Source organism: Capra hircus, chromosome 1 (genome assembly GCF_001704415.2).
Source record: "Capra hircus breed San Clemente chromosome 1, ASM170441v1, whole genome shotgun sequence".
Classification (NCBI taxonomy): domain Eukaryota; kingdom Metazoa; phylum Chordata; class Mammalia; order Artiodactyla; family Bovidae; genus Capra; species Capra hircus.
The window spans coordinates 80,844,556-80,867,905 of record NC_030808.1 but is presented as its reverse complement, the minus strand read 5'-3'; the positions used below and the strand labels follow the sequence as shown (position 1 = coordinate 80,867,905).

At 43.1% G+C, this 23,350-nt stretch overlaps 1 protein-coding gene across 1 annotated transcript in view; it reads right to left on the bottom strand.

The window, feature by feature from the left end:
* ETV5 (ETS variant 5) overlaps window positions 2,493-23,350 on the bottom strand; it is a 56,874-nt gene continuing 36,016 nt past the window's right edge. The window contains 6 exon segments of the mRNA NM_001288818.1: window positions 2,493-2,879; window positions 5,916-6,017; window positions 10,616-10,785; window positions 10,940-11,008; window positions 15,829-15,885; window positions 18,156-18,415. Coding sequence (NP_001275747.1) covers window positions 2,658-2,879; window positions 5,916-6,017; window positions 10,616-10,785; window positions 10,940-11,008; window positions 15,829-15,885; window positions 18,156-18,415 — 880 coding nt within the window. The 3' untranslated portion in view covers window positions 2,493-2,657.

The following is a 23,350-nucleotide window of genomic DNA, read 5'->3' as shown; positions in this document are numbered from 1 at the left end:
TCCAAGAATTCATCTAAGGGGCTGAGCCAGATATTCTGGAACTCAATAGTCCTAGCCTAGTCCTCACAATGAACCCAGGGCCTACAGAAAGCGAGCTATGCTTAAAAAAAAAAAAAAATTGAGTTGGTGAGTAGGTGGGTTCGACAGGAGGGATAGGATGGTGTCAGCTCCCCACTGGCTGGGAAAACCTGTTTTCTACTTTCCTTCTACTCTTTTGGATCAAATGTTTAGCCAGAGTTTGAGAGATGAGATTAGAAGAGAGAAGCTGTGCGCCAGTTGACTCTCAGCTCTACAGTCCTAAGGCTAGATAGCTAAGAGGGGGAGAGACAGGGAGAGGAAGGTACCAGGTGACTTCTGCTTACTTTAAGACGGGGGCAAGAAAGATGCGGGTTTCAGGCACTTGATAAACTGAAAGCAAACTTCTTTATTGTACACAGTACAGAATATAACGCAGCTTGGCAGGATGCAAACAGCCCTGCGCAGGGGAAAAGTATTTCAAATCAACTGGCAGGTTAAAGCCTTTCTGCACTGTAGATTTTCCACACTCTGGAAAAGAAGCAAAAACAAAAAACCGAAAAACCCCAAATCATCAGGGAGGTGCATGAGTCCGATGGGAATGCAACGGTGACGCCGCCATCCTGTGTCCCGAGACCGCACCGGCCACATGGCCATAGCGGGGGAGGGGAGCTCAGGCTACAGACGATTCTTTTCATACTTGCTAAGACAGCATAAATCCATCAAAAAAAAAAAAAAAATCCCAACAAAACCCAAACCCAGATAAGAAAGGAAAAAAAAAATCCTATACAGCATTTACAACAAATTAACCTCTAGCCAGCTTGGGGTAAAATATGCATCTATGTATAGACTATGTGTAGGTTAGAAAGCTATAAATACCATTTGGAAAGAGTCCTTTGATTAGAATACAATGCTAATTAAGGCCCAAGCTACCGGTGCAATACCTTTGTGGGCTAATTAGCTTCCAAGAGGGAATCCTTGTATTTCCACAGCTATGAAATGCACCCCTTATCTGTGACCCTCTTCACAAATGTGTTCCTGGTCACCTGGGGGACTGTTTGAGACTGCAGAGCGTTCCATCAATAGAAAAACAAAGCACTGTCCTTTGTGTATGAAGAGTAGCCATCATCATTGTTTCTGAGCTCAGTGTCAGGGGAAGCACAGAACTCTCTCAACAGCAGGCACCAAGGTGCTACCACTTTCTAATGCCTTTTCCTCTACTTTGAGCTTTCATGTAGCTTTAGCTGGGTTGTTGAAAACTTTTCCAATAAAATTCAGCGATCAGAGAACTCTTGAAAAGTGGCAGGTAACTAAGGCGCTAGCACACTTTTACCTGTTGGTGTCGCGCATACGTCTCAAACCCTATTGAATCATATGCAGGGTTTAAAGTCCGAGGATTTAAAGAAAAAGGAAAAACAAAAATGGATGAAATGGAAATTGTCATCAGTCATGCCCAGGGAAGACTCCCTAGGGTTTCCATCAGGTGACCAGGTTTCAAATGGACATGACATGTATTATGTACATATGCTTTCCAGAGAGGGCATGGGAGGGAACATTGGGGACTATACACATAGAATCTAAACGGTGTGTCCAGGCTGCCCTGCACACCTCAAAAATGTACAACTCAGGTGCAAATGTTCCGTCAGGCTGTCTGGTGCAGAAAGCACAAAGCAGGCAATAAAGAGGGCTTGCACTCAGCCAAGGGGACGCCCCCAGCAAAGCCCCTTTCAAGCTGCAGCGTCTTCAGAAGTCGGCACTGTCCTGTTTATAGGGCACAGTGCTCAGTTACCAAAAGGTTTGTTTTTTTTTTGCTTTAAATACCAAAACTACAAAAATCAGTTTATAAACTGGTTTTCCAAAACAAAACAATCCCCCGAATCAAAGCAAAACAAAATACTGTCAAAAGTGTTAATCACCTTCTCCTAAAATTAAAGCCATCCACACACAGCCATGTGACTGGGAAGAGAGAGGGGGCTTGCTCTACTTGGTGACCACATGGCCAGAAGGTTCCCAAGAGTAGCAATGGTTTATTTGAGAACCGTGGAGTGGGTAACAGCTATTCATCCTTTTCCCCTTCTTTGTAGACCAAGGGGAAACATTTCAGCGAGCTGCAAGAGCTGTCCAAGTTTTAAGGTAATACTTGGCAACCCTTCGCGGTTTGAGCCTCCCCAACTTAGCCTACCTCCTGTTCTATGGGTTTTGTGACTCACTTTTTCAACAAATTGTGCAAATCAGAGCCCTTCTATGTAAAGGCATTTAGTAGTCCTTGATCAATGCAGATTGTCACATACTCTGTCCTGGTTTGCGGGTACCAACCTGAACAAGGTATTGCTTTGCATATATATTGTCCATGGGAAGGAGGCTCCATTTCAATCGCTTCCCAGAAAACTTGTCAGGATCAAGAGCTGAGGCACCAGCTTTTGGGTGGTTTTTCTACCCCTCCCTGTTCCCACTCCCCCGCCAAAGTTTCTGTCCTTAAGGGTGCCAATCCAGAGACAGATTGGATTCTCTATCTCCGGAGACAGATAATACTCAAAGGGCAAGCTTTAGGAACAGCCAGAAACACAAACAAAACCACTGTTCTCGTTTGCCTGAATGGGAACTGCTAGCTCTAAGGTTTGGCCGCTCAACTGCTCAGAAACTTAGTAAGCAAAGCCTTCGGCATAGGGGAGGCTGCCGCAGCGGTCCACATCCAGAAGATAAGCAGGGTTGTCCTCAAAGTGGGTCAGTGGCAGGGTGTCCTCCTCGCTGAGGTGGCACTCAGACTCTGCTTTCAGGAACGGACGCTGGTTGTCAGGGAAGGCCATGGAGAAAAGGGCATCAGGGTCGCAAACAAACTTGTAGACATATCGTTCCCCGGCCACCTAGAGAGAAAATGCACCTTATGAGGCCCAGTTGGACCAGGGCATGGGGTGTGGGCACCAAGGGAAGAAACGGTTATCTGTTAAGCCACCACGCTCTTAGGCAGCCTGGGACCAAGAGGCTCAATGGTAGTTGATTATCCATATCCTTCTATTTATTTTGATAAACCATGGGGACCTGTTACCTGCTGAATGTTTTGATACCACAGCTTAACAGCTGAAAAGAATATAAGAATATCAAACTCAGGTTCTTCTTAAAAGAACATCCTCACTGTTAAAATCAGTCTAGAAACAACGGTTATGCTGAGGCTGGTGTTATAAGGATTGAAAGATGCAGGAGTCAGCCCATGTGTTCAGTTTCCTCAAGTTTACAGTCTTCACAGGACAGCTTTGTTGTCCCACAGGGCTAGGAATTCAGAAGCTATGTGGGATTTTATAAGCTTGTTCCAAAACCAAAAAGAACTGCTTTTTGGCTTACCTGCAGTTGAAAATGACTAATGTCATGGTTTTGCTACACTGAACGAACTGCAAACTACCTTTATATGAATTTTATGCATTATAACATTACTTGAACCAACCAGTCTTGATTAAGGGTGGCAGGTGTATACAATCACTCATTCCTATTTGGGTTTTTTTAAAAGGCAGTTTACTGTTAAATCTCTGGTTCCCCAGCCAGAGTCAGCTCACATGTGGAAGAGCTAGGCAGGAGTATACAGTGATGATAATACTAGCTCTGAAAGCTGAGCGAATGGCTTCCGGCCCTGGCTTGGTCACTAGCAAGTCTCAATCTCTATGAATCTCAGTTTTCCCTTTCGTAAACCTGAGGGTATGGAACTAATGCTTTTCTGAGTCCCTGCCCGGATCAGTTATGCTACCACTCCTCTTTCATTTAATTTTCATTTACTCATAGGTCACATAATAAAGCAAGGATCTCTTACACTGGAAAACATGTTACTATTTCTAGGACATTTTCACATATATATTACCCCTTTGAGATTAGATCAAGAATTATTAGCTACACTTTCATTGGAAACAGGCTTTGAAAAGTTGACTTTCCTTAAAGCATAAATAAATGGCAGTGTTAGGATCTGAGCCCACCCAAGTCTCATTCCTATGCCTTCCTCTGTACTATTTTATGCTTAATTCTCAGAGTTCTCTTCTTTCTTAGAAAACCTAGGAACAACATGGGTGAAATCCCTGATCTGGGAAGATCCCCTGAAGAGGGAAATGGCAACCCACTCCAGTATTCTTGCCTGGAAAACCATATGGACAGAGGAGCCCGGTGGGCTACATACAGTCCGTGGGGTTGCAGAGTCAGACACGACTTAGCAACTGAACAACAAAATGTTCTAAAACTGGTTTTGAGTGACAGTTGTACTACTCTACATACATATTAAAACCCCACTGAATTGTACCTTTAAAAAAAGGGGGGGAGGGAATAGGTAGGGTGGGGTGATAACCCATTTTAGAGTATCTATTAACTATGCCAAGCACTGAAGTCAAGTTCTCATTTTGCCCCAAAGAAGCTGATATTCCTGTGGCAGATACTGACAAGCCAGGGAGTGATTTACAATATCGAGAGTAGGGAGACAGAGTGATGGAGATGAACGCAGGTGCTCTCAGAAGCAGATGAGACCATGTAACTCAGCTTGAGAACTTCAGATTCTTGGAGTAAACAGGTTATTGAGAAACAAGTAGGAGCTGGCCAGGTAATGAAGGTGTTAGGAATGTTCTTAAGTAGGATGGTAGTTTAATAGGTGTTTTTTCATTTTATAATACGCTCAATAACTTATATGACTGATGTTTGTTTACAAACAATACATATTAAGAGACAGATGGCTGTGGTAGTGGAAGCAGACAAGTGCAAGTGAGGAAATGAGGGTTAGATGGTGCCTTAGAGCCTGTATGAAGGGTTAAAGTCTGAGTTTTATCCAGAAGACCATCCATGAAAAGTTTTAATAAATAAGGAAATGAGAGGAATATGGGGTCATACTACCACCTGCCTATGAGAAGATAAGCCTGGTTTTAGCACAAGACAAGTTCTCAGCAACAATGACCATATAATTCTGAGTGCATCTACCATGTAAAGACTGCCTAAATGTATAAATGCTAGAATCTGGGTAACAGTACAGTATAAAATCTGGTTAAGAAAAACCAAAGATTAGCCATCTTCATCTTCTGCTTATTCACGGCTTTTAAGATTTTGGTCTTTCACCACCTATCACAATAAGGATTTTGTTCTGGCTTCCTCAAATTATGCTTCATCCTTTATTCTGCAACTTGTTATCAGGCTATTCTGCTCCCATTTTGCAAATCTTGGCTTTTTAACTTGTAGTTTCCAGTTTTTGAAAGAGATTTTCTTAGTCCCAACACTTAAGAGTATTAGACCAACATATTTGGAGGTCTTGGTGTCTTAACAACTAAAGACTTCAACTAAGCTCTTGTGGGAGCAGAGACCTTTAAGTTGATTCTCTCCCTGGCTCCTTTATGGATATAATAGTTGGCCTAAGTATCTGGACAATTTAAAAATTTTTTTCTTTGGCTGCATTGGGTCTCTGTTGCTGTATGCAGGTTTTTTCTCATTGTAGCAGGGTCGGGGGGCGGGGGGGCTACTCATTGTGGTGGCTTCTCATTGCTGAAGAGCACGGGCTATAGGCGGAAGGGCTTAGTTGCCCCACAGCATGTGGAATCTTCCTGAATCAGGGATCGAGCCCTTGTCCCCTGCATTGGCAGGTGGATTCTTAACCACTGGACCATCAGGGAAGTCCTATCTGGACATTTCTATAAGTAGAGACAGTTTCTTTATTTCTCTAAAGCAGAGGAGGCTAATTTTCCTACAGAATCTTCCACAACCTCTGGTTTTGAGGTACCTGAGAGTATTAAAGGTGCTCTTTGTATCTCATTTTAACTCATTTTTCCAAGATTTTTTCCTACCACAGAATCACGAAGCTAACATTTCCTCAAAGCCATTAGTCTTAGTACAGAAGCCCTGGACAGTTTCTCTGAGAGTGATCTTAATTGTCTCTCATAATTGTTCACCTTCTGCATGATGCCCTTTTCATAGTAATAACGTAGAGATCGGCTGAGCTTGTCATAGTTCATAGCTGGCCGGTTCTTCTGAATGCCCCAACGCCGAGCAACCTGAAGAGACAGGAAAGCAATGGAAACTCATTCCTTGGGTCTAGCGGGTTTCTTCCCAATCCCAGGAGAGTGTTCTAGAACCCAACTGCTCTGGTCAGTGATCCATTTCTCTGACCTGAATGGAAAAGCACTTAATTCCCTTAAGACCAACATTCAACAAAGGTGATGATTTAGTCATAGATGCTAAGAGGTGAGACCTGGAGGTGGAAGAATCCTAGCATTTTAAGATTGCAGAGGGCTTGGCTAGCATCCCAGAGGAAGCAGGCTCTCTACTGTTTCTCCACATATGAATTATTGACCAATACCCATAGACCATTAACATGTTGCCATTAAGTGCTATGGTTTCTGTAGCAGTCAATAAGGAATAATTAGAATGGTCATTCCTGAAACATTAGAAACACACTAGTGAGTTGCTAATGGGCCAGCAGAGCAAAAGTTCAATTCTAATAAGATTGGAGAGGGGCTGGGAGATGTTTACGTATTGCAGCTCATGGAGTAAAAGGGAATCAGATCATTTCAGCCTGTTGCCATCCAATCCCCTGTTCCCAGTGGACTTGCAGAATGGACATTAAAACATGTAGCACCATTATCCATTTAATGAAAAATTAACATGGCTTCCCAAACAGTTGTGAAGTGCATTATATCTAAACCCAATCCACCTGAGGTGCAGTGATGGGGGGATGTAATTGGAACTCTGGGCAAAGAAGCCTTAAAGCAAGAACACTTACTAGTGGAGTTCAGCAAGACAGTCAAGCAATTCTGCTCAAGTATCTCAATATCCCAAACCCTATGTATACGGATGACTGTCAAGGTAGATTAACCTTGGAAATACGAGGCCTTTAAATGCATGCAAACCAGCGATCATATTTGGAACATTCTGGGTCAGTTTTGGAAACTTAACCAAAACAACTACATTCGTTTAAAAAAAAAAGGTAAACATGGAATGAGAAGTAGGGAGACTGCAGGTGGAAAAGTGGATCATAGAGCCACGTTTCACTTAACGTATTATTCAAAAGTATTTGGGGCAGAATGAGAGCAACCTCTCAACTCGGGATTCAAGATGACCTTTAATAGATATCAGAAATGATCTGATAAGGAAGAAATGCATCTGTCCTAATCATATTACAGAAATTCAACAGTCATGATTCCATTTTCCCTTGTAAGAAACCATGTGAACGTTAAATTTCCATTCATTTGCTTTGTGCCCGAGAGCACACGATACCCTGGTTCTCTGCCTTTCTCCATATTGCACACATTCAACTCTTTGCAATGACCAAAAAGGCAAAATTAAGCAAAAACACACCCCCTATTTAGAGAAAAACAGTTTAAGCCAATAGAAATAGTGGTAAGAAAGAAAAGCTGGTAAATCAATACATGTCCCTTTTTTTAAAAAAAAAAAAAAAAGAAATAACACCGTGAAGGTATTATTGAACTGCTGCTGGCCACAAGTAATGCAAGTACCCTTAAAAGAGGCCCAGCTTCATCCTTTGACTGTACTGCACTGGTGGAAAACAATTCTTGACTACTTAACTTCAGCCATGACCTTTCTTTGCTGTCACTTGCATATGCAGTAGCTGTACTGGAGAGAGGTTTTATATATGCGTAGACTTCAAAGCAGCTCTGGTAGCCATAGTTACTGACTCATCCTCTTGGGCCAGGGCCCTGTGATTCAGTAGCCCTCACTGGGGCTGCTCTTAATGCAGTAATCACGATGCGCCACAACTGCAAAGCAGCTGGGAATAACGGCTGCCCCATTTTTTGGGGGGGGGGAGGGAGCAGGCAATAGCTCATTGCCAGCTCCTTCTTTCCTTCATCTTTCACATTTGTTACTCTGATATAGCATCTTGAGGATGGAGGCCGAAGGAGTTAAACACAAAACAAAAACCAAAGCTCCCATCTCTCTTCCTCTCTTTGTAAGAGCGCAGCCACAGCACAGGGAGCGGCTCTTTCTCAGCAGCACGTCCTTTTAAACCTCCCCATGGCATCAGTTATCTGCCACATGTTCAACAAACAACCCTACCCCCCAAAATATTCATTAATGCAGATTCACAGTTAAAATGGCTCCAGATTAAAGCCGAGTCAGTCATAATTGAGAGGGTGCTAAGCTGGATGACTATCAAAAGACATTTGATTAGGGGGCCTGCCAAAACGCAGTTCTAAAACCACAATTTCCATGCACAGTGTAATGGATATTATGGATAATTACCCAGAGTGCACTACTCAGCCACACAGCTGCCTACAATTACGTCCCAAACAGCTTCCTCCTCCGCTTCACCCTTCAAGCTCCCCCCATGACAACTTCTTACAGCATTTTTTGAGGAGTTGGTATCTTCCTGACACTACCAAGAGGAGGGCCTGCCAAGTTATACAAGGATTAGAGAGTGGGGAAAAAAGTGTTGCATGTCCTGGGGCCAAAGTGCACACTGGAGCAGAGCTGATCCTGGGGTTAAGGGAATGGAACATTTCAGAGCTCATGGAATGCTCAGGGATTTCAAGCTGCGGTGGCAAGAAGCACTTTCTGAAGAAACAGAGCTGTTTAATCAGCTGAGAGAGGTGCAAGGCTACGAGGAGACTCCCCTGTGACTGGGCAGCTTGGCATTTATGTGAGCATTCTGGATTAGCATTAGTTTCTTTAAGAAAGCCGGGGTCCTTTGCCATCTGTTCATCATTTTCTTTACCGTTGGTTGGAGAGCAACAGATTCAATAACGGCTTTACAAAGGGTCATAACCAGGTTTACCTGCAGCTGTACAGCCTCTGCTTAGGCCCGAGGCAGTGGCAAAAAAGTCGTAAAAGCTCCTTTTTGTGAAATGAGATAAATCAAAAAGGGCTGCTCACATGACAGACTTGACTTTCAAAAAGCCTCAGTGAGTCTGGGCGACATGCTTTCCTCAAGCCTCATACAAACCAGGCCACATTATGAGGAAAAGAATGTGGGGTAGATGCTTTTCAGTGTGGCTGGAAACATGGCTCCATTTCTACATGACTTAGCCAAAAGACACAGTCAGGAGAACACAGCAGTACCAAACTTTGGCTTTGAAGGTAGAACAAGTCTTAACAGAAATTGTATATGTATGGTGATGGACAGGGAGGCCTGGGGTGCTGCGATTCATGGGGTCGCAAAGAGTCGGACACGACTGAGCGACTGAACTGACTGATAACTATATCTTCTCTAACGGCCTTTAAGGAAACCTGCCTTCCTCTACCAGTCAGGATTCTCCGTAAGCCTCCAATTCACACATTTTTCTTTGCTCATCTTAACTTTCAGGCCATTTTCTTCCTCCAATTTCCTGCCCTCAACCCCCTTGCCCACCTGCCCCTTGGGTGTACTAAAGTGAGCCCTCCAACTGATTGAACAACGTCTACAACTGCAGCTCCTATTCAGAGGCCTTCGAGAGCATTGTTCTCATTCTAATCACACCAACCCAAAGATACCTTTTTGTTCTGCTGGCTTAATGTGTAACGCTCAAGTATACGCTACCCAAAGAAGCATATGTCAGACTTTCAGGGAAGTTATTTCTTTTCCATTTCTAACCTCTAGATTCTAAATCAAACAAAAATCAACCCCTTTGAAATCATGGCAAGCCCAGAGCCTGACTTAATTTGCTTTGTGATATTTAGGAAAGGGGAGATTCTGTGATGTGTCCTCTCCTCCGAAGAAATGGCATTGGTTCTGTCCACTGGCCTTTCTGTTAATTTGGCCAAAAAGATGGTAACAATGGTTTGCTATCTCATTGTGGTACTTTAAAAAAGAGTAGTAAGAACGTGATTACATTAACTTTTTTGTTTTTGCTGTGCGGGGTCTTCATTGCTGTGCCAGTTTTGCTCTAGTTGAGGTGAGCAGGGGCTACTCTAGTTACAGTGCTTGGGCCTCTCTGTGGGGGCTTCTCTTTTGTGGAGTACAGGCTCTAGACTGTTCGGGCATCAGTAGTTTCGGCCTGTGGGCTCAGCAGTTATGGCTGACTCTCGAGTACAGGCTCAGTACTTGTGGTGCACAGAGCTTAGTTGCTCTGTGGCATGTGGGGATTTCCCAGACCAGGTATTGAACCTGTGTCTCCTGCATTGGCAGGTAGATTCTTTAGCACCGAGCCAGGGAAGCTCCTGTGATATTACATTAAAACAACACAAAACACTAGGTTTCTGAGATTGAGATTGACTCATCTCTGATAATGTTATTTCTCTAGAGCCATTTTAAATCCACCATAGGACAGTTGCAACCTATATTACTAAAAATGTCTTACAATCTGTTCACATACTCTCTGATACGGGCTATGACATATGAGGGCTTACACCAAAAAAGAGTTGGTATCACTGAAAGAACACTTGAAAGACTTTCTAAGGGAGAAAGCAGACCCTTTTAGAATGTAAGTCTTCATGGTCTCCCTCCCCAGAATTTGCAGAAGGGTTACTAATACTTTTTACATATTTTGCAGTGGAGAACTTTGCCTGTCCCATTAATAGGAAAAGCACTGTCAAGCCCATTGGCCAGGCCAGAATCTGAATGAGAAGAGCATATCTGACACAGTAAAAAGGCCTTTTTACTAGATGGAGAACTAAATAGGAACAAACATCAAATCAAAAATCAGCACCCAGTGCTTACCTCTTCGGGTTCTATCAGCTTGAATTCCATGCCTCGGCCTGTCCAGGCAATGAAGTGGGCGTTGGCTGGGTCGTCAAGAAGGGTAACCAGGAACTGCCACAGCTGAAGGGAACCTCGTCTCTGGTAAGGGGGCCCCTCCCGATACATGGTGGGCTCTTGTTTCACTTTGCCTGTTCCGGATAAAGATACATATGCGGTACTTTAGTCTCAATTTTCTCACCTGGTTTGGGCAAATGTCGCCAATCTGCCATCAAGACGACTGACGAAGGTGCTCTGACATGGTAAGAATTCCAGCTTTGCACCAAACCAGATGGGGCTACTTACCTTCCAGTCTCTCAGGAACGACACAAGTGTCGTCAAAGTACAACCGGGGATCCTTCTCATATGAAAAACCTGAAGGAGAATTTAGAAAGAACATGTTGCTTAACGTGGATCTCTTCTAAGAAAACTCTGAAGGACTAAAACAGAATTTTCTACCATTTCAGGTCCTCAGTCCAATGAACTGCTGTATCTATGCCAGATTGAATTTGGGAGAGAACTTCACAAGAACCTGGGTGTTTGTGTTCTGATGCAACTGCCCACTCTGCAGTCAGAACGGCATCAATTTCTGCTGTTAGAGCCGAGACTGCAGGGAGGCACTGAATCACCAGAACGTTCCTGCACATCTTACTCCTGAGGTCTGCATGGATCAGTGACTAAGCCTTTATATCTGAAATGACATCTCATCTATTTCAGCTGGCCTCACTGGGGGGGATCTAATTGATCTATACACGGTCTTGCCATTTCCCTTTTAGCAAATATTAATTTCACTCTTTCATACAGCTTGTCCCTGCTGCCCACACACTTCATTCAATTATGAAAGAGCTTGGAAGGTAGAAAACGATGCCAAATGAGTAAAGACCATGACAAACAATAATCTGAAAGGTAAGTTGGAGGTATCATCATCTCCAGACACTGTGGAAGGAATATGAAGAGATATTCCAGCAGTAACACTTATTGCAGTGTTAAGAAAACAGGTGAACTGACTGGGCCAACAACATATGTAAGTGGAAATGAAAGGAAGGCAGGGCAAAAAGTAGAAGGTGTCCAGGAGAGGGAAGGACGATGGCCTGGCATTCTAAACCCACTAATCTGGGACTTTCCTGGTGGTCCTGTGGTTAGGACTCCAGGCTCCCAATGAATCAATCTCATTGGGAAACTATGCCACATGATAGGGCCAAAAAAGTAAACCCACTAACCCCTAATAAAGGTTCAGTGCTGACTACCAGGTCAGCAGGCACCCTGATGAGGCCCGCAGCTCAAAGCAAAGCCAGTTAATTAATAGACAGGCATGGTGGGACCACACCCTTGCTTGGGGTCCAGCCTATTTCAGGGGTGAGCATCCCTGTGTACTCTCTTCTAACCACATGCTTCTCCAGAGGAAGCACCAGAAGCTCCTGTTTGCATAGCGGTACTCCCCACACTCAGTTCTCCGGTCAACTTGTCTGGCATGTGGACCAGGCTTATGAGTGTCAAGTATGTGGTCCCGGCAGGCAGGGGAGGTCATTTGCAGTGAAGAATGAGCACTAGATTTTTGAGAGGGATTTTCTATGACTTAAACTCCCTGGGTAAAGGCTCCAAGAAATAATCTGTTCATTACAATCAGCTTGGATCAAGTTCTTCTTGGCAGGATCAGCACAATTTTAAAAGAGGCCTGGGGTTGGGAAAACACTGCCCAACTTGGAAACAGATTGTTTTCAGGTTTCGTATTATTCATTTTGTCTTCTCAGCCCCAAGCATTTTTTTCTCTGCTTAACTACAAAGAAGTATATTTTTATGTAATCCAATAGATATTTATGCTGGGCACATGTTTGTGCTAGAGAAGAGGGTAGACTCGGTGCTTGCTCTAATGGAGCTTGCATCCCAACTGGTGGAGACAGATGACAAAGTAGGCAAAAAAAACAAAACAAAAAAAAACCATGGTGTAATGTGAAGAGCATGGGCCCTGAAGCCAGACTGATTGGACCTAGGTTCACTGTGTGGCCTAGAACAAATTAATCTCTCAGTGCTCCATTTTTCTCATCTAAGGATTGTGGAAGATAATTCCTACCTTACAGGCTTGTTAGTGAGAATTTAATGAGTTGATATATATTCTGTTCATTGACTGATTTATCCTTACAACAGAGAGCTTAAGAATAGCTCCCAGTACATAGGTGCGCAATGCAGGATAGTTAAAAGAAATCAAGACAGTAAGGACTTGCACATTATGATAAATCTCTCTAGTTAATCTCTTAGCAGCACTCACCTTATTCTGTCATGGAATTCTAAGTTTCTAGAGGGTAAGGACCATATTCTGAATACCTTTATCATCCTTATAGCACCTACTACATAAGTTGCTCTATAACTATTGAAATAAATATGAAGGAATCTACAGTTTTCCATTAAAAGATTTAAGAATGCAATGCTAACTTTTCAGGGACTCCTATAATTTTCCAGTTTGGTACTAGGAAACTGACTTACAACAAACTGTCATAATTTATATTAAGAATTGCATAATCCATCATGCTTCATATTTTCTGCCTTGGCTGTTGGGAAGCTATGTATTTCCCGACTTTCTACATGAATTTTGCTACTCTGATGTTTTAACAGCCTTAATATAAAGTCAAAAGTAAACTACAAAGTTTACACACCTGCCAAAATTGCTATGTTATATTTAGAGCTTTTTTTTGAGCATAATACACTCACAGAATATAGGGGAAAAAAATGTAAACCTAGATTAAATTCTAGGTTTGGTTTTCAAACTAATCAGATGAAGCCCTGCCCATGAGTATCATTCTGGTATATTTTGTGGTTTCTAGTCATTGCCACATGTGGTTCTCTAAAACATCTGGAAGATGCTGTTGGTTTAAGTGAATTTGTCAGTTGAATTTGCACAGCAGTTGCATCAGTTGTGGTCACAACCATCTAATCACTCAAAGGTGGCAGGAAGGAAGAACCTGTTTGAGGGGCAAAGTGGAAATGAAAGATTCAAAATAGTATGTAAAGATTCCAGGTGAATGCTAAGGCAGGATGGCTATCTTAGTAATCACAGATGCCAATCAGAAACACTTGTCTCACTAACTTTCACGGGCATCTGTGGTCAAGCCTGTATAAGGAGAGAAAAACTGTGTCAGGGTAATTTAGAGCAATTAAGAATGCAGATATCTTTGAAACTAACTTCTTCGATGTGTGTGGGGTCAGGGAAGAAGTGGGGGAAAACACAAGCTCGCCAGATACTGTGTGTAGTAAGCAGCCCCAATGCCTTACTAAAAGTATTTCCTTTAAGAGCATGCGGCTCTTTAAATGTTGTAGTTATGCAAAGTGTTTTCCTCTTTCCTAGTTCACCTGCTGCAGACATCAACTGCTGCAGAAACATTTGGGAACCTGGAAGAGAGCCCTACTACACATGTATGCCCATCACAGAGGTCTGGTAGACAGCCCTTCCTTCCCAGGGCTGGACACCCACTCAGAATATCCCTGGGTGCCCATGGCAGCCACACTTGGTCTCCCTTCCAAACAAGTCACTGGGAGGCAGCCACCCATAGAAATCACTCTTGTGAACCAAATCACTCATAATAACCAGCCAGTGCTGATTTACCAGCTCTTTCAAACTAGCTCTTTCAAAACTCTAGAACAGTGGTTGTCATCCCTGGACACAACAGAATCGCCCAGGGAGCTTCACAAATTACTAATGCCCAAGCTCCATCCTAGAATTTCTGATTTAGTTGCTCTGGGTGAAGCCTGGACACCAGAAGTTTTAACAGCTCCCCAGGTGATTCTAGGGATTCTCAGGTAGTGCAGCGGTAAAGAACCCGCCTATCAAAGTAGAAGATGTAAGACACGTGGGTTTGATCCCTGGCTCAGGAAGATCCCCTAAAGGAGGAAATAGCAACCCATTCCAGTATTCTTGCCTGGAGAATTCGTTGGACAGAGGAGTCTAGCGGGCTAGAGTCCATGGGGTTGCGGAGTCGGACATAACTGAGGGACTGAGCGCACATGCACGCAGGTGATTCTAACGTGCAGCCAAACCTAAGCCTTACAGCTGTAGTAGCTCTCTCATGAAACTAATAGGCGCTTACTCCTGGAAGGAAAGTTATGACCAACCTAGACAGCATGTTAAAAAGCAGAGACATTACTTTGCCAACAAAGGTCTGTCTAGTCAAGGCTATGGTTTTTCCAGTAGTCATGTATGGATGTGAGAGTTGGACTGTGAAGAAGGCTGAGCGCCGAAGAATTGATGGTTTTTGAACTGTGGTGTTGGAGAAGACTCTTGAGAGTCCCTTGGACTGCAAGGAGATCCAACCAGTCCATCCTAAAGGAAATCAGTCCTGGGTGTTCTTTGGAAGGAATGATGCTGAAGCCGAAGCTCCAGTACTTTGGCCACCTGATGTGAAGAGCTGACTCATTTGAAAAGACCCTGATGCTGGGAGGGATTGGGGGCAGGAGGAGAAAGGGACGACAGAGGATGAGATGGCTGGATGGCATCACCAACTCGATGGACATGAGTTTGCGTAAACTCCAGGAGTTGGTGATGGACAGGGAGGCCTGGCATGCTGCGATTCATGGGGTCGCAAAGAGTCGGACACGACTGAGTGACTGAACTGAACTGAATGTGAGGGTGCATCATGGTTGCCTGGAGGGCCTGTTGGAATACAGAGCTGGGCCCTACCCCTGGAGACTGATTCAGCAGGTCTGGAGTGGGGCCTGAAAATCTGTATGTCTAGCAAGTCTCAGGTGAAGCTGATGCTGCAGGTTTGGAGAATCACACTGCTCTAGACACTTACAGAGATGTGCATGACAGAAAATAGGACATACTTCTGAGGAAGTGTTCTAAGAAACAAATCCTTCCCTGTTTCAATGTTTAAAAGAAGTCCTGAAGATCATGACGTGGTTCCTAAGTTCCAGTTTAGATAGTGTTATCTACAGCTGTATGGCCTCCTTGCATGGAAAAGTAGAAACCAGGCAGTTCACTTTCTTTCTCAAAAGTTAGGGTCATTACTACTGAAAAGGATGGCAGCCCTCACAGGTCAGGAGTGTGCCTCAAACTCTGTGTGCAAGATGACTGGGGATCACAATCAATGAGCGCTCATGTTCATGAGCTAAGGAAGGTTTGAACTATGATCTCAAATCTTAGCTTGGAAACTAAGCCACTTTGGGCTTCCTTGAATATTATAATCTCTTAAAGAGCTACTTACCTTCATGGCTACCGGAGAAGTAGCCTCCTCTCATGTAGGACTGGCAGTTAGGCACTTCTGAAAGAGAAACACACTCCTGTCAATGGTCTCTGCAGCTGAAAGTGGCAGAGGGAAAGCCCTTAAACCTCCAGCTCCAAGATCATGTCTTTCTGGCCTTGTCTTGGGAAAGGGGTACCGTCCCTGTTTTGTGCCCCCAACTAAAAAAAATCTAAAATAAGGGGAAATAAAGAAAAGGAAGCAGAGACATTACTTTGCCAACAAAGGTCTATCTAGTCAAGGCTATGGTTTTTCCAGTGGGCATGTATGGATGTGAAAGTTGGACTGTGAAGAAAGCTGAGCACCGAAGAATTGATGCTTTTGAACTGTGGTGTTGGAGAAGACTCTTGAGAGTCCCTTGGACTGCAAGGAGATCCAACCAGTTCATTCTAAAGGAAATCAGTCCTGGGTGTTCTTTGGAAGGAATGATGCTAAAGCTGAAACTCCAATACTTTGGCCACCTCATGTGAAGAGTTGACTGCTGGGAGGGGTTGGGGGCAGGAGGAGAAGGGGATGACAGAGAATGAGATGGCTGGATGGCATCACCAACTCGATGGACATGAGTTTGAGTGAACTCTGGGAGTTGGTGATGGACAGGGAGGCCTGGCGTGCTGCAATTCATGGGGTCACAAAGAGTCGGACACGACTGAGCGACTGAACTGAAAGAAGAGGAAAGAGTTTCTAAACTTGCAAGCTGCAAAATTCCCACTCTTGCCATTAATGACCTCATTTGATAAGCTTGGCCTACAAGATGGGTACTCAGTGAATGTGTGAGTGGGGGTAAAAAGGACCCCCAAAGACAGCTGGAACTTTGTGTTTAACTTTCTAGACAAGAAGCCCAAAAGCAAACAATAGGTGTTTCAAGATGTTACATTTCTCCCTGTGTACACTGGCAGCTGAAGGACACAGGAATTTTCCCAGATGAAAGTACTGCAACAGAGTAGTGACTCCTATGAAGCAACCAACAGGACAAACTTTTCCATGGCATACCCAGATCCCACACAGCCGTGACAAACCAGACACTTTCTCAGAACACTATTCAACAATAGAGTCCCGTCCTACATGTGGACTCTCCTATACTTACATTGGGAGGTCAATGGGTCATTGTATTCAAAAAAGGTCACAAAACTAGAGGCAGGACTAACATGCAGAAATATCCTTTGTCCAGTGACTTTAAGATAACAGGCCTTAAAGGGCATCGTGAGAAACGCTGGGCTGGAGGAAGCACAAGCTGGAATCAAGATTGCTGGGAGAAATATCAATAGCCTCAGATATGCAGATGACACCACCCTTATGGCAGAAAGTGAAGAGGAGCTAAAAAGCCTCTTGATGAGAGTGAAAAAGTTGGCTTAAAGCTCAACATTCAGAAAACTAAGATCATGGCATCCGGTCCCATCACTTCATGGGAAATAGATGGGGAAACAGTGGCTGACTTTATTTTTCTGGGCTCCAAAATCACTGGAGGTGGTGATTGCAGCCATGATATTAAAAGACGCTTACTCCTTGGAAGGAAAGTTATGACCAACCTAGACAACATATTAAAAAGCAGAGACATTACTTTGCCAACAAAGGTCCATCTAATCAAGGCTATGGTTTTTTCAGTGGTCATGTATGGATGTGAGAGTTGGACTATAAAGAAAGCTGAGCACAGAAGAATTGATGCTTTTGAACTGTGGTGTTGGAGAAGACTCTTGAGAGTCCCTTGGGCTGAAAAGAGATCCAACCAGTCCATCCTAAAGGAGATCAGTCCTGGGTGTTCATTGGAAGGACTGATGTTGAAGCTGAAACTCCAATACTTTGGCCACCTGATGCGAAGAGCTGACTCATTGGAAAAGACCCTGAAGCTGGGAAAGATCGAGGGCAGGAGGAGAAGGGGACGACAGAGGATGAGATGGTCGGATGGCATCACCAATTCAATGGACATGGGTTTGGGTGGACTCCGGGAGTTGACGATGGATAGGGAGGCCTGGCGTGCTGCAGTTCATGGGGTTGCAAAGAGTCATACACGACTGAGTGACTGAACTGAAGGCTGGGTGCCAGCAATCTTCAGGTATGGACTCAGGTATACTCTGCATGACATCTGAATGTCTACTGTGCTTCCTACCATTTGCATGACTTTTCTGTTTTGTATTAAGTTATGCATAAACATATTTGCTTTAGTAGCTCCTAACTTCTTTGAGGGCAAATTTTAGAAAACTAGTCCCCAAAGCCCTGCACACAGAAGTCACTCAGTAACAACCAGACAAATGAATGAAATGATGAAGAAAGGAATCGTATGATGTTATGCTCACCTGAATCAACGCAGTAATCCCGGGGCTCCTGCTTGATTCCCATTGGTGACTGGAACCCATGTGCTGGGGGACCAGGCATGCCTGGGACCCCATGTTCATAGAGTGGGTCATGGTATTCTTGTTTGAATCCCTGAGGGGGTGGGGGAGCTGCAGGAACAATAGGTTCTGACATTTGCCGGTGGTAATTAGGGCGATTATCTCCAGGAACTCCTGACTGAGGAGGGAAGGGGTGGCAGGGTTCAGACAGCTGTCTCTGAAATCTGCAAGAAGAAAGAAGCTGCACTGTTTAAGTAAGAATAGGATGAATACCTACTATGATTTTAGCATTGAGGATTACAAATTCAAAGTACTCATTAATGCTTATTTCTGGATATTTCATCCTTTTCCCCAAAATTATATCACACATTTTAAACCTCGTGAGTCAGGGACCAGCAAAAAAAAAAAAAAAGCTACATCATGGTTTATTTTCTGTGCGTGTTTACTTCACGCATAGTCTATGTGTATAGTTGAGCCAAATTATGTATCTGAATATATAAAACAACTATTTGCAAATATCACTAACATTAGATTATGTTTGTTGATTGATTCATTCACTCATCTGTAGACAGAATTAATTTTTAAAGACCAAAGAACATTTAACCAAAAATATCCAGTTAGAAAACATAGTTCTAAAAAAAAAAAAAAAAGCCATATGTAATAGCAATCAAAAACAAAATCCCTAAGAAAAATCACAAAATGTGTAGGCTATTCAATAAAACTTAAAACTTTTCTGAGCAACAGATCTAATTAAAGATAAAATGTTTAGGACTTGGAAAGTTTTCACTCATTGAAAATTATTCTATAAAAGCAATGCCTTCCCAACCAATTCAACAAAGTGATTCTAATTTTACTTAAATGATTGTGAAATAATGCTCTACTAGATATGGACAAATACTAAGCCACAACAATTGGAATACAAAGAATGAAATGTATGTCAAAGGATCGACTAAGTCACAAACTTAGAATAAGTCAAGAATATTCCAAAATTTTCTACTTGTCAAGGTTAGCATTTCAAATAAGTTTGGGGAAAGATCCCTGTTTTATACCATATGCCAAAATAAATTTTATATAAAGATTTCAACGTGAAACCACGATAGTAAACATATATGAAGAAAAAATAATCTTGGAGGGGAGCAGAGGAAAAACCTTTCTAGATATCATACCAATAGCAGAAATCAAGATAAACATGGGTATGTATCCTTGCATAAATTTCTGTAAGTCAAACACCAGAAACAAAACCTAAAGAAAAACAAACTGTGGGAATAATTCTGTAATAGAAAATACAAGAAATAAGACCCCAAATTAAACAGAAAATCTCTAGCAGCTATAGCAATGTTCATACGGTTTGATATAAGGGCCATGCTTTGTATTCTTAGTAGCCTACAGAAAGAAAACCTACCCCCAATTCAAGAATGTTGCAAAGCGAGAGAATAAAAGAATACAGATTGCAGTGGGGGAAATTAATAAAAGATGGACATTCCAACAGAAAAAAATGGATAAAGAACACACATAGGGAAATCACTAAAGAAATGCAAATGGTCATAAAGTTCAACTTCATCAGTAATCAAAATAAATCTAAAAATTAACAATGTAAGCCTATAAGGTCTTACTCTCTACTTTTAGTTTGAATCCTATCAATAGCTTGAATCCTATCAATAGCTTGAAGCAAATAACTTGATCTGAATCAATCTGTGACATCTAAGGGCCTCTGACTGTGTGGATCACAATAAACTGTGGAAAATTCTGAAAGAGATGGAAATAGCAGACCACCTGACCTGCCTCTTGAGAAACCTGTATGCAGGTCAGGAAGCAACAGTTAGAACTGGACATGGAACAACAGACTGGTTCCAAATAGGAAAAGGAGTATGTCAAGGCTGTATATTGTCACCCTGCTTATTTAACGTCTATGCAGAGTACATCATGAGAAACACTGGGCTGGAAGAAGCACAAGCTGGAATCAAGATTGCCGGGAGAAATATCGATAACCTCAGAAACGCTGATGACACCACCCTATGGCAGAAAGTGAAGAGGAACTAAAAAGCCTCTTGATGAAAATGAAAGAGGAGAGTGGAAAAGTTGGCTTAAAGCTCAATATTCAGAAAACGAAGATCATGGCATCTGGCCCTATCACTTCATGGGAAATAGATGGGGAAACAGTGGAAAACAGTGTCAGACTTTATTTTTTGGGCTCCAAAAAAATGGTGACTGTAGCCATGAAATTAAAAGATGCTTACTCCTTGGAAGAAAAGTTATGAGCAACCTAGAGAGCATATTAAAAAGCAGAGACATTACTTTGCCAAGGCTTTTTCCAGTGGTCATGTATGGATGCGAGAGTTGAACTGTGAAGAAAGCCGAGCGCCGAATAATTGATGCTTTTGAACTGTGGTGTTGGAGAAGACTCTTGAGAGTCCCTTGGACTGCAAGGAGATCCAACCAGTCCGTTCTGAAGGAGATCCGCCCTGGGATTTCTTTGGAAGGACTGATGCTAAAGCTGAAACTCCAGTACTTTGGCCACCTGATGCGAAGAGTTGACTCATTGGAAAAGACCCTGATGCTGGGAGGGGTTGGGGACAGGAGGAAAAGGGTATGACAGAGGATGAGATGGCTGGATGGCATCACTGACTCGATGGACGTGAGTCTGAGTGAACTCCGGGAGATGGTGGTGGACAGGGAGGCCTGGCGTGCTGTAATTCATGGGGTCGCAAAGAGTCAGACACGACTGAGCAACTGAACTGAACTGAAGGGCCAACAGATTTTTAGAACATCAAGATTTAAAATTTTAGTGAAGAGATTCGTGTGCAGAATAAAACGTTTTAAATCAGGGCGCGCTCTCTGAGTCTTTACTATCTTACCAGTAGCAGTACCACAACATCCTTTATAACAGGAAGATCCCCAAACTATTTTACATACATTTATCCTTTTATACCAAAAGCATCAGGGTCTGCCTGATGAAATTCCTGAAACAAGTTTTATGAACTCTAAGGATCAGGGGGTACTGAATGCTGTGACAGTGGACTGTCAATCAGGAATGCTGAGTTTCAAGGTTACTATTCCTTGCACATGGTCTTTGAAGTATAAATCTGAAACTTGTGTTTAGGCTTGATATTTAGAATACAGGCACCAGCAATAGGCTGCAAACCTGATTTTGTAAAGAAAATTCTGAAGTGGGCAGGAAAGTAGATACTCTTTAGGCTTATTTTCATTGAAGTACCCAGAGCTTATGCCAGCAAGAACAGTAACAAGGGCACCCACTGTCCATGTTTTCTCCCCTCCTGCCTCTGCAGCCTTCCTAGCACCTTCCAAGGTGACCTCCCCAAATCACTTCCTTGATGGCTCTGAGATGGCACGGAACCAACTCCACTCTGTAACCAGAGCCAGTGCAGCTGGCGGCCCATCACTTCACTTCCGCTCAGCGCTCATCTTCTCACTTTCCAGAATGAAACTCTAGAGTTGGCCTAGTCTGATGCCCTCAGGAAAAGGTGCTTCCATGTGGGTACCAGCCAGCAACCTTCATCCCCTCCCTGCAGCAAAACTTTAAGGATGTATGAAGCTTACAGGCCTGGGATCTGTGGAACACATTCTACAACTGGGATTGGCTTGTCCTGGTTTGTTTTGAGAGAGCAGAAGTGGCAAAGGGCAGCTTAAGGGTAGGTCATAAAACCAGCATATTTGGAAGAAAGATTTCTCTCCGAGCTTGCTGCCGATAACAGCTTTTATTTGCAGAAATTAGTAAAGTAATTCAGTTCTTGTCCTCAAAATACACTCTGTGCACTTCAACCACTGACCTTCATTTGAACCCCCTTTCCGCAATCCTTTTGAAGTAGCTGAGAATGTGTTGTATACATAGTACAGCTACGACAGAGATGCCTGTTGTTTACTGAGGCAGGCAATCATTTTCCAAGGAGGGAAGGCTTGGTTCCTAACAAACCTCTTCCTCCCCTGACTAGCCACCCCACCCTCCACCCCCATCCGTTATCCCAACAGAGCTCAGGCCATCATGAACTTACAGTTGGTGAGCAAAAGGACACTTCTGACTACTGAGCAAGCCTATATTCAATAGGTTACAGATTAAGGCTTTCTCAGTGCCAGTTTATTTAAAGAACCAGTTATTTATTTATTTGTCAGATTTATATAGCGCCTTTCCTCCCAAGAGCTCACCCACGCTACCAACATTTGGTTTACATTATGAAAACCGTTAGATGCTTTTTCTGCATTTCCTTTTTGGTTTCTGCTGCCAACACAGAGTAAACACAATACTTAGAGAAAAAAAGGAGAAAAGTGTGGATTCAACGAAGGCTACACAGTGGCTCTGGGTGCCCGGTGAAGGAGTGAGCGGTTCAGAGGCCAGCTGAAATGATATGGAAAACTGGCCAAGAAACAACCACCACGTACTTAATATTCCCATTAGAGCAAAGAAAAAATCGAAAATAGCGAAGCAGCACAGCTCGGTAAAAGAGGCTCTGGCTGTGAAGTTGGGCTGCATCCTGGGCTGAAATCCAATCTTTATCACTTACTGACCCAAGGTCACAGAGCTAGTTACATAACTGCTCTGAGCCTCAGTTTCCTCATGAGGAAAGTAAGAACAATCAGGTTACTTGTCCCAAAGATCTGTTGTAAAGGTTACATAAGACAACCCATGTAAAAGGTCCCGGCACACTGCTAGGTTCTTAGATACCATTACCCTCAAACATCAACTATCCAACCTCCTCTCCACAGCCTGCCACAAGCTATTTTCAGAAATTATGCAAAATGGTACAGAAGATCTTAAGGAACTGGGAGACCTTCAAACACACAAGCGTCCCCTTGCTACCTAGGCAGCCTCTAGTCTACTTTCTCAGAAAGAGAATGCTGATTTTTATTCCAGGTGGCATCGTGCCACCCAATTTCAATTAATATTTATTTTCCTGCCATATACCAAGAGCCAGGCACTGTTGCAAAAGAAAACCCAAACGCTGTCCCTAAAAGCCCACCAAAGAGCTCTGAAACAGCTCTCGGAACTTTGTGTGAGGCCTGTCGGCAATTAAACTCAAACTGGCCCATCCAAACTGTGACAGAACACAGAGATGAGGAACCAAGTATGCCTTTTAAAGGCCTAGATATTTGATTTTTCAAGATCAAATATGGAAGGTGATGTAAATACAAGATCTTCCCAGGAG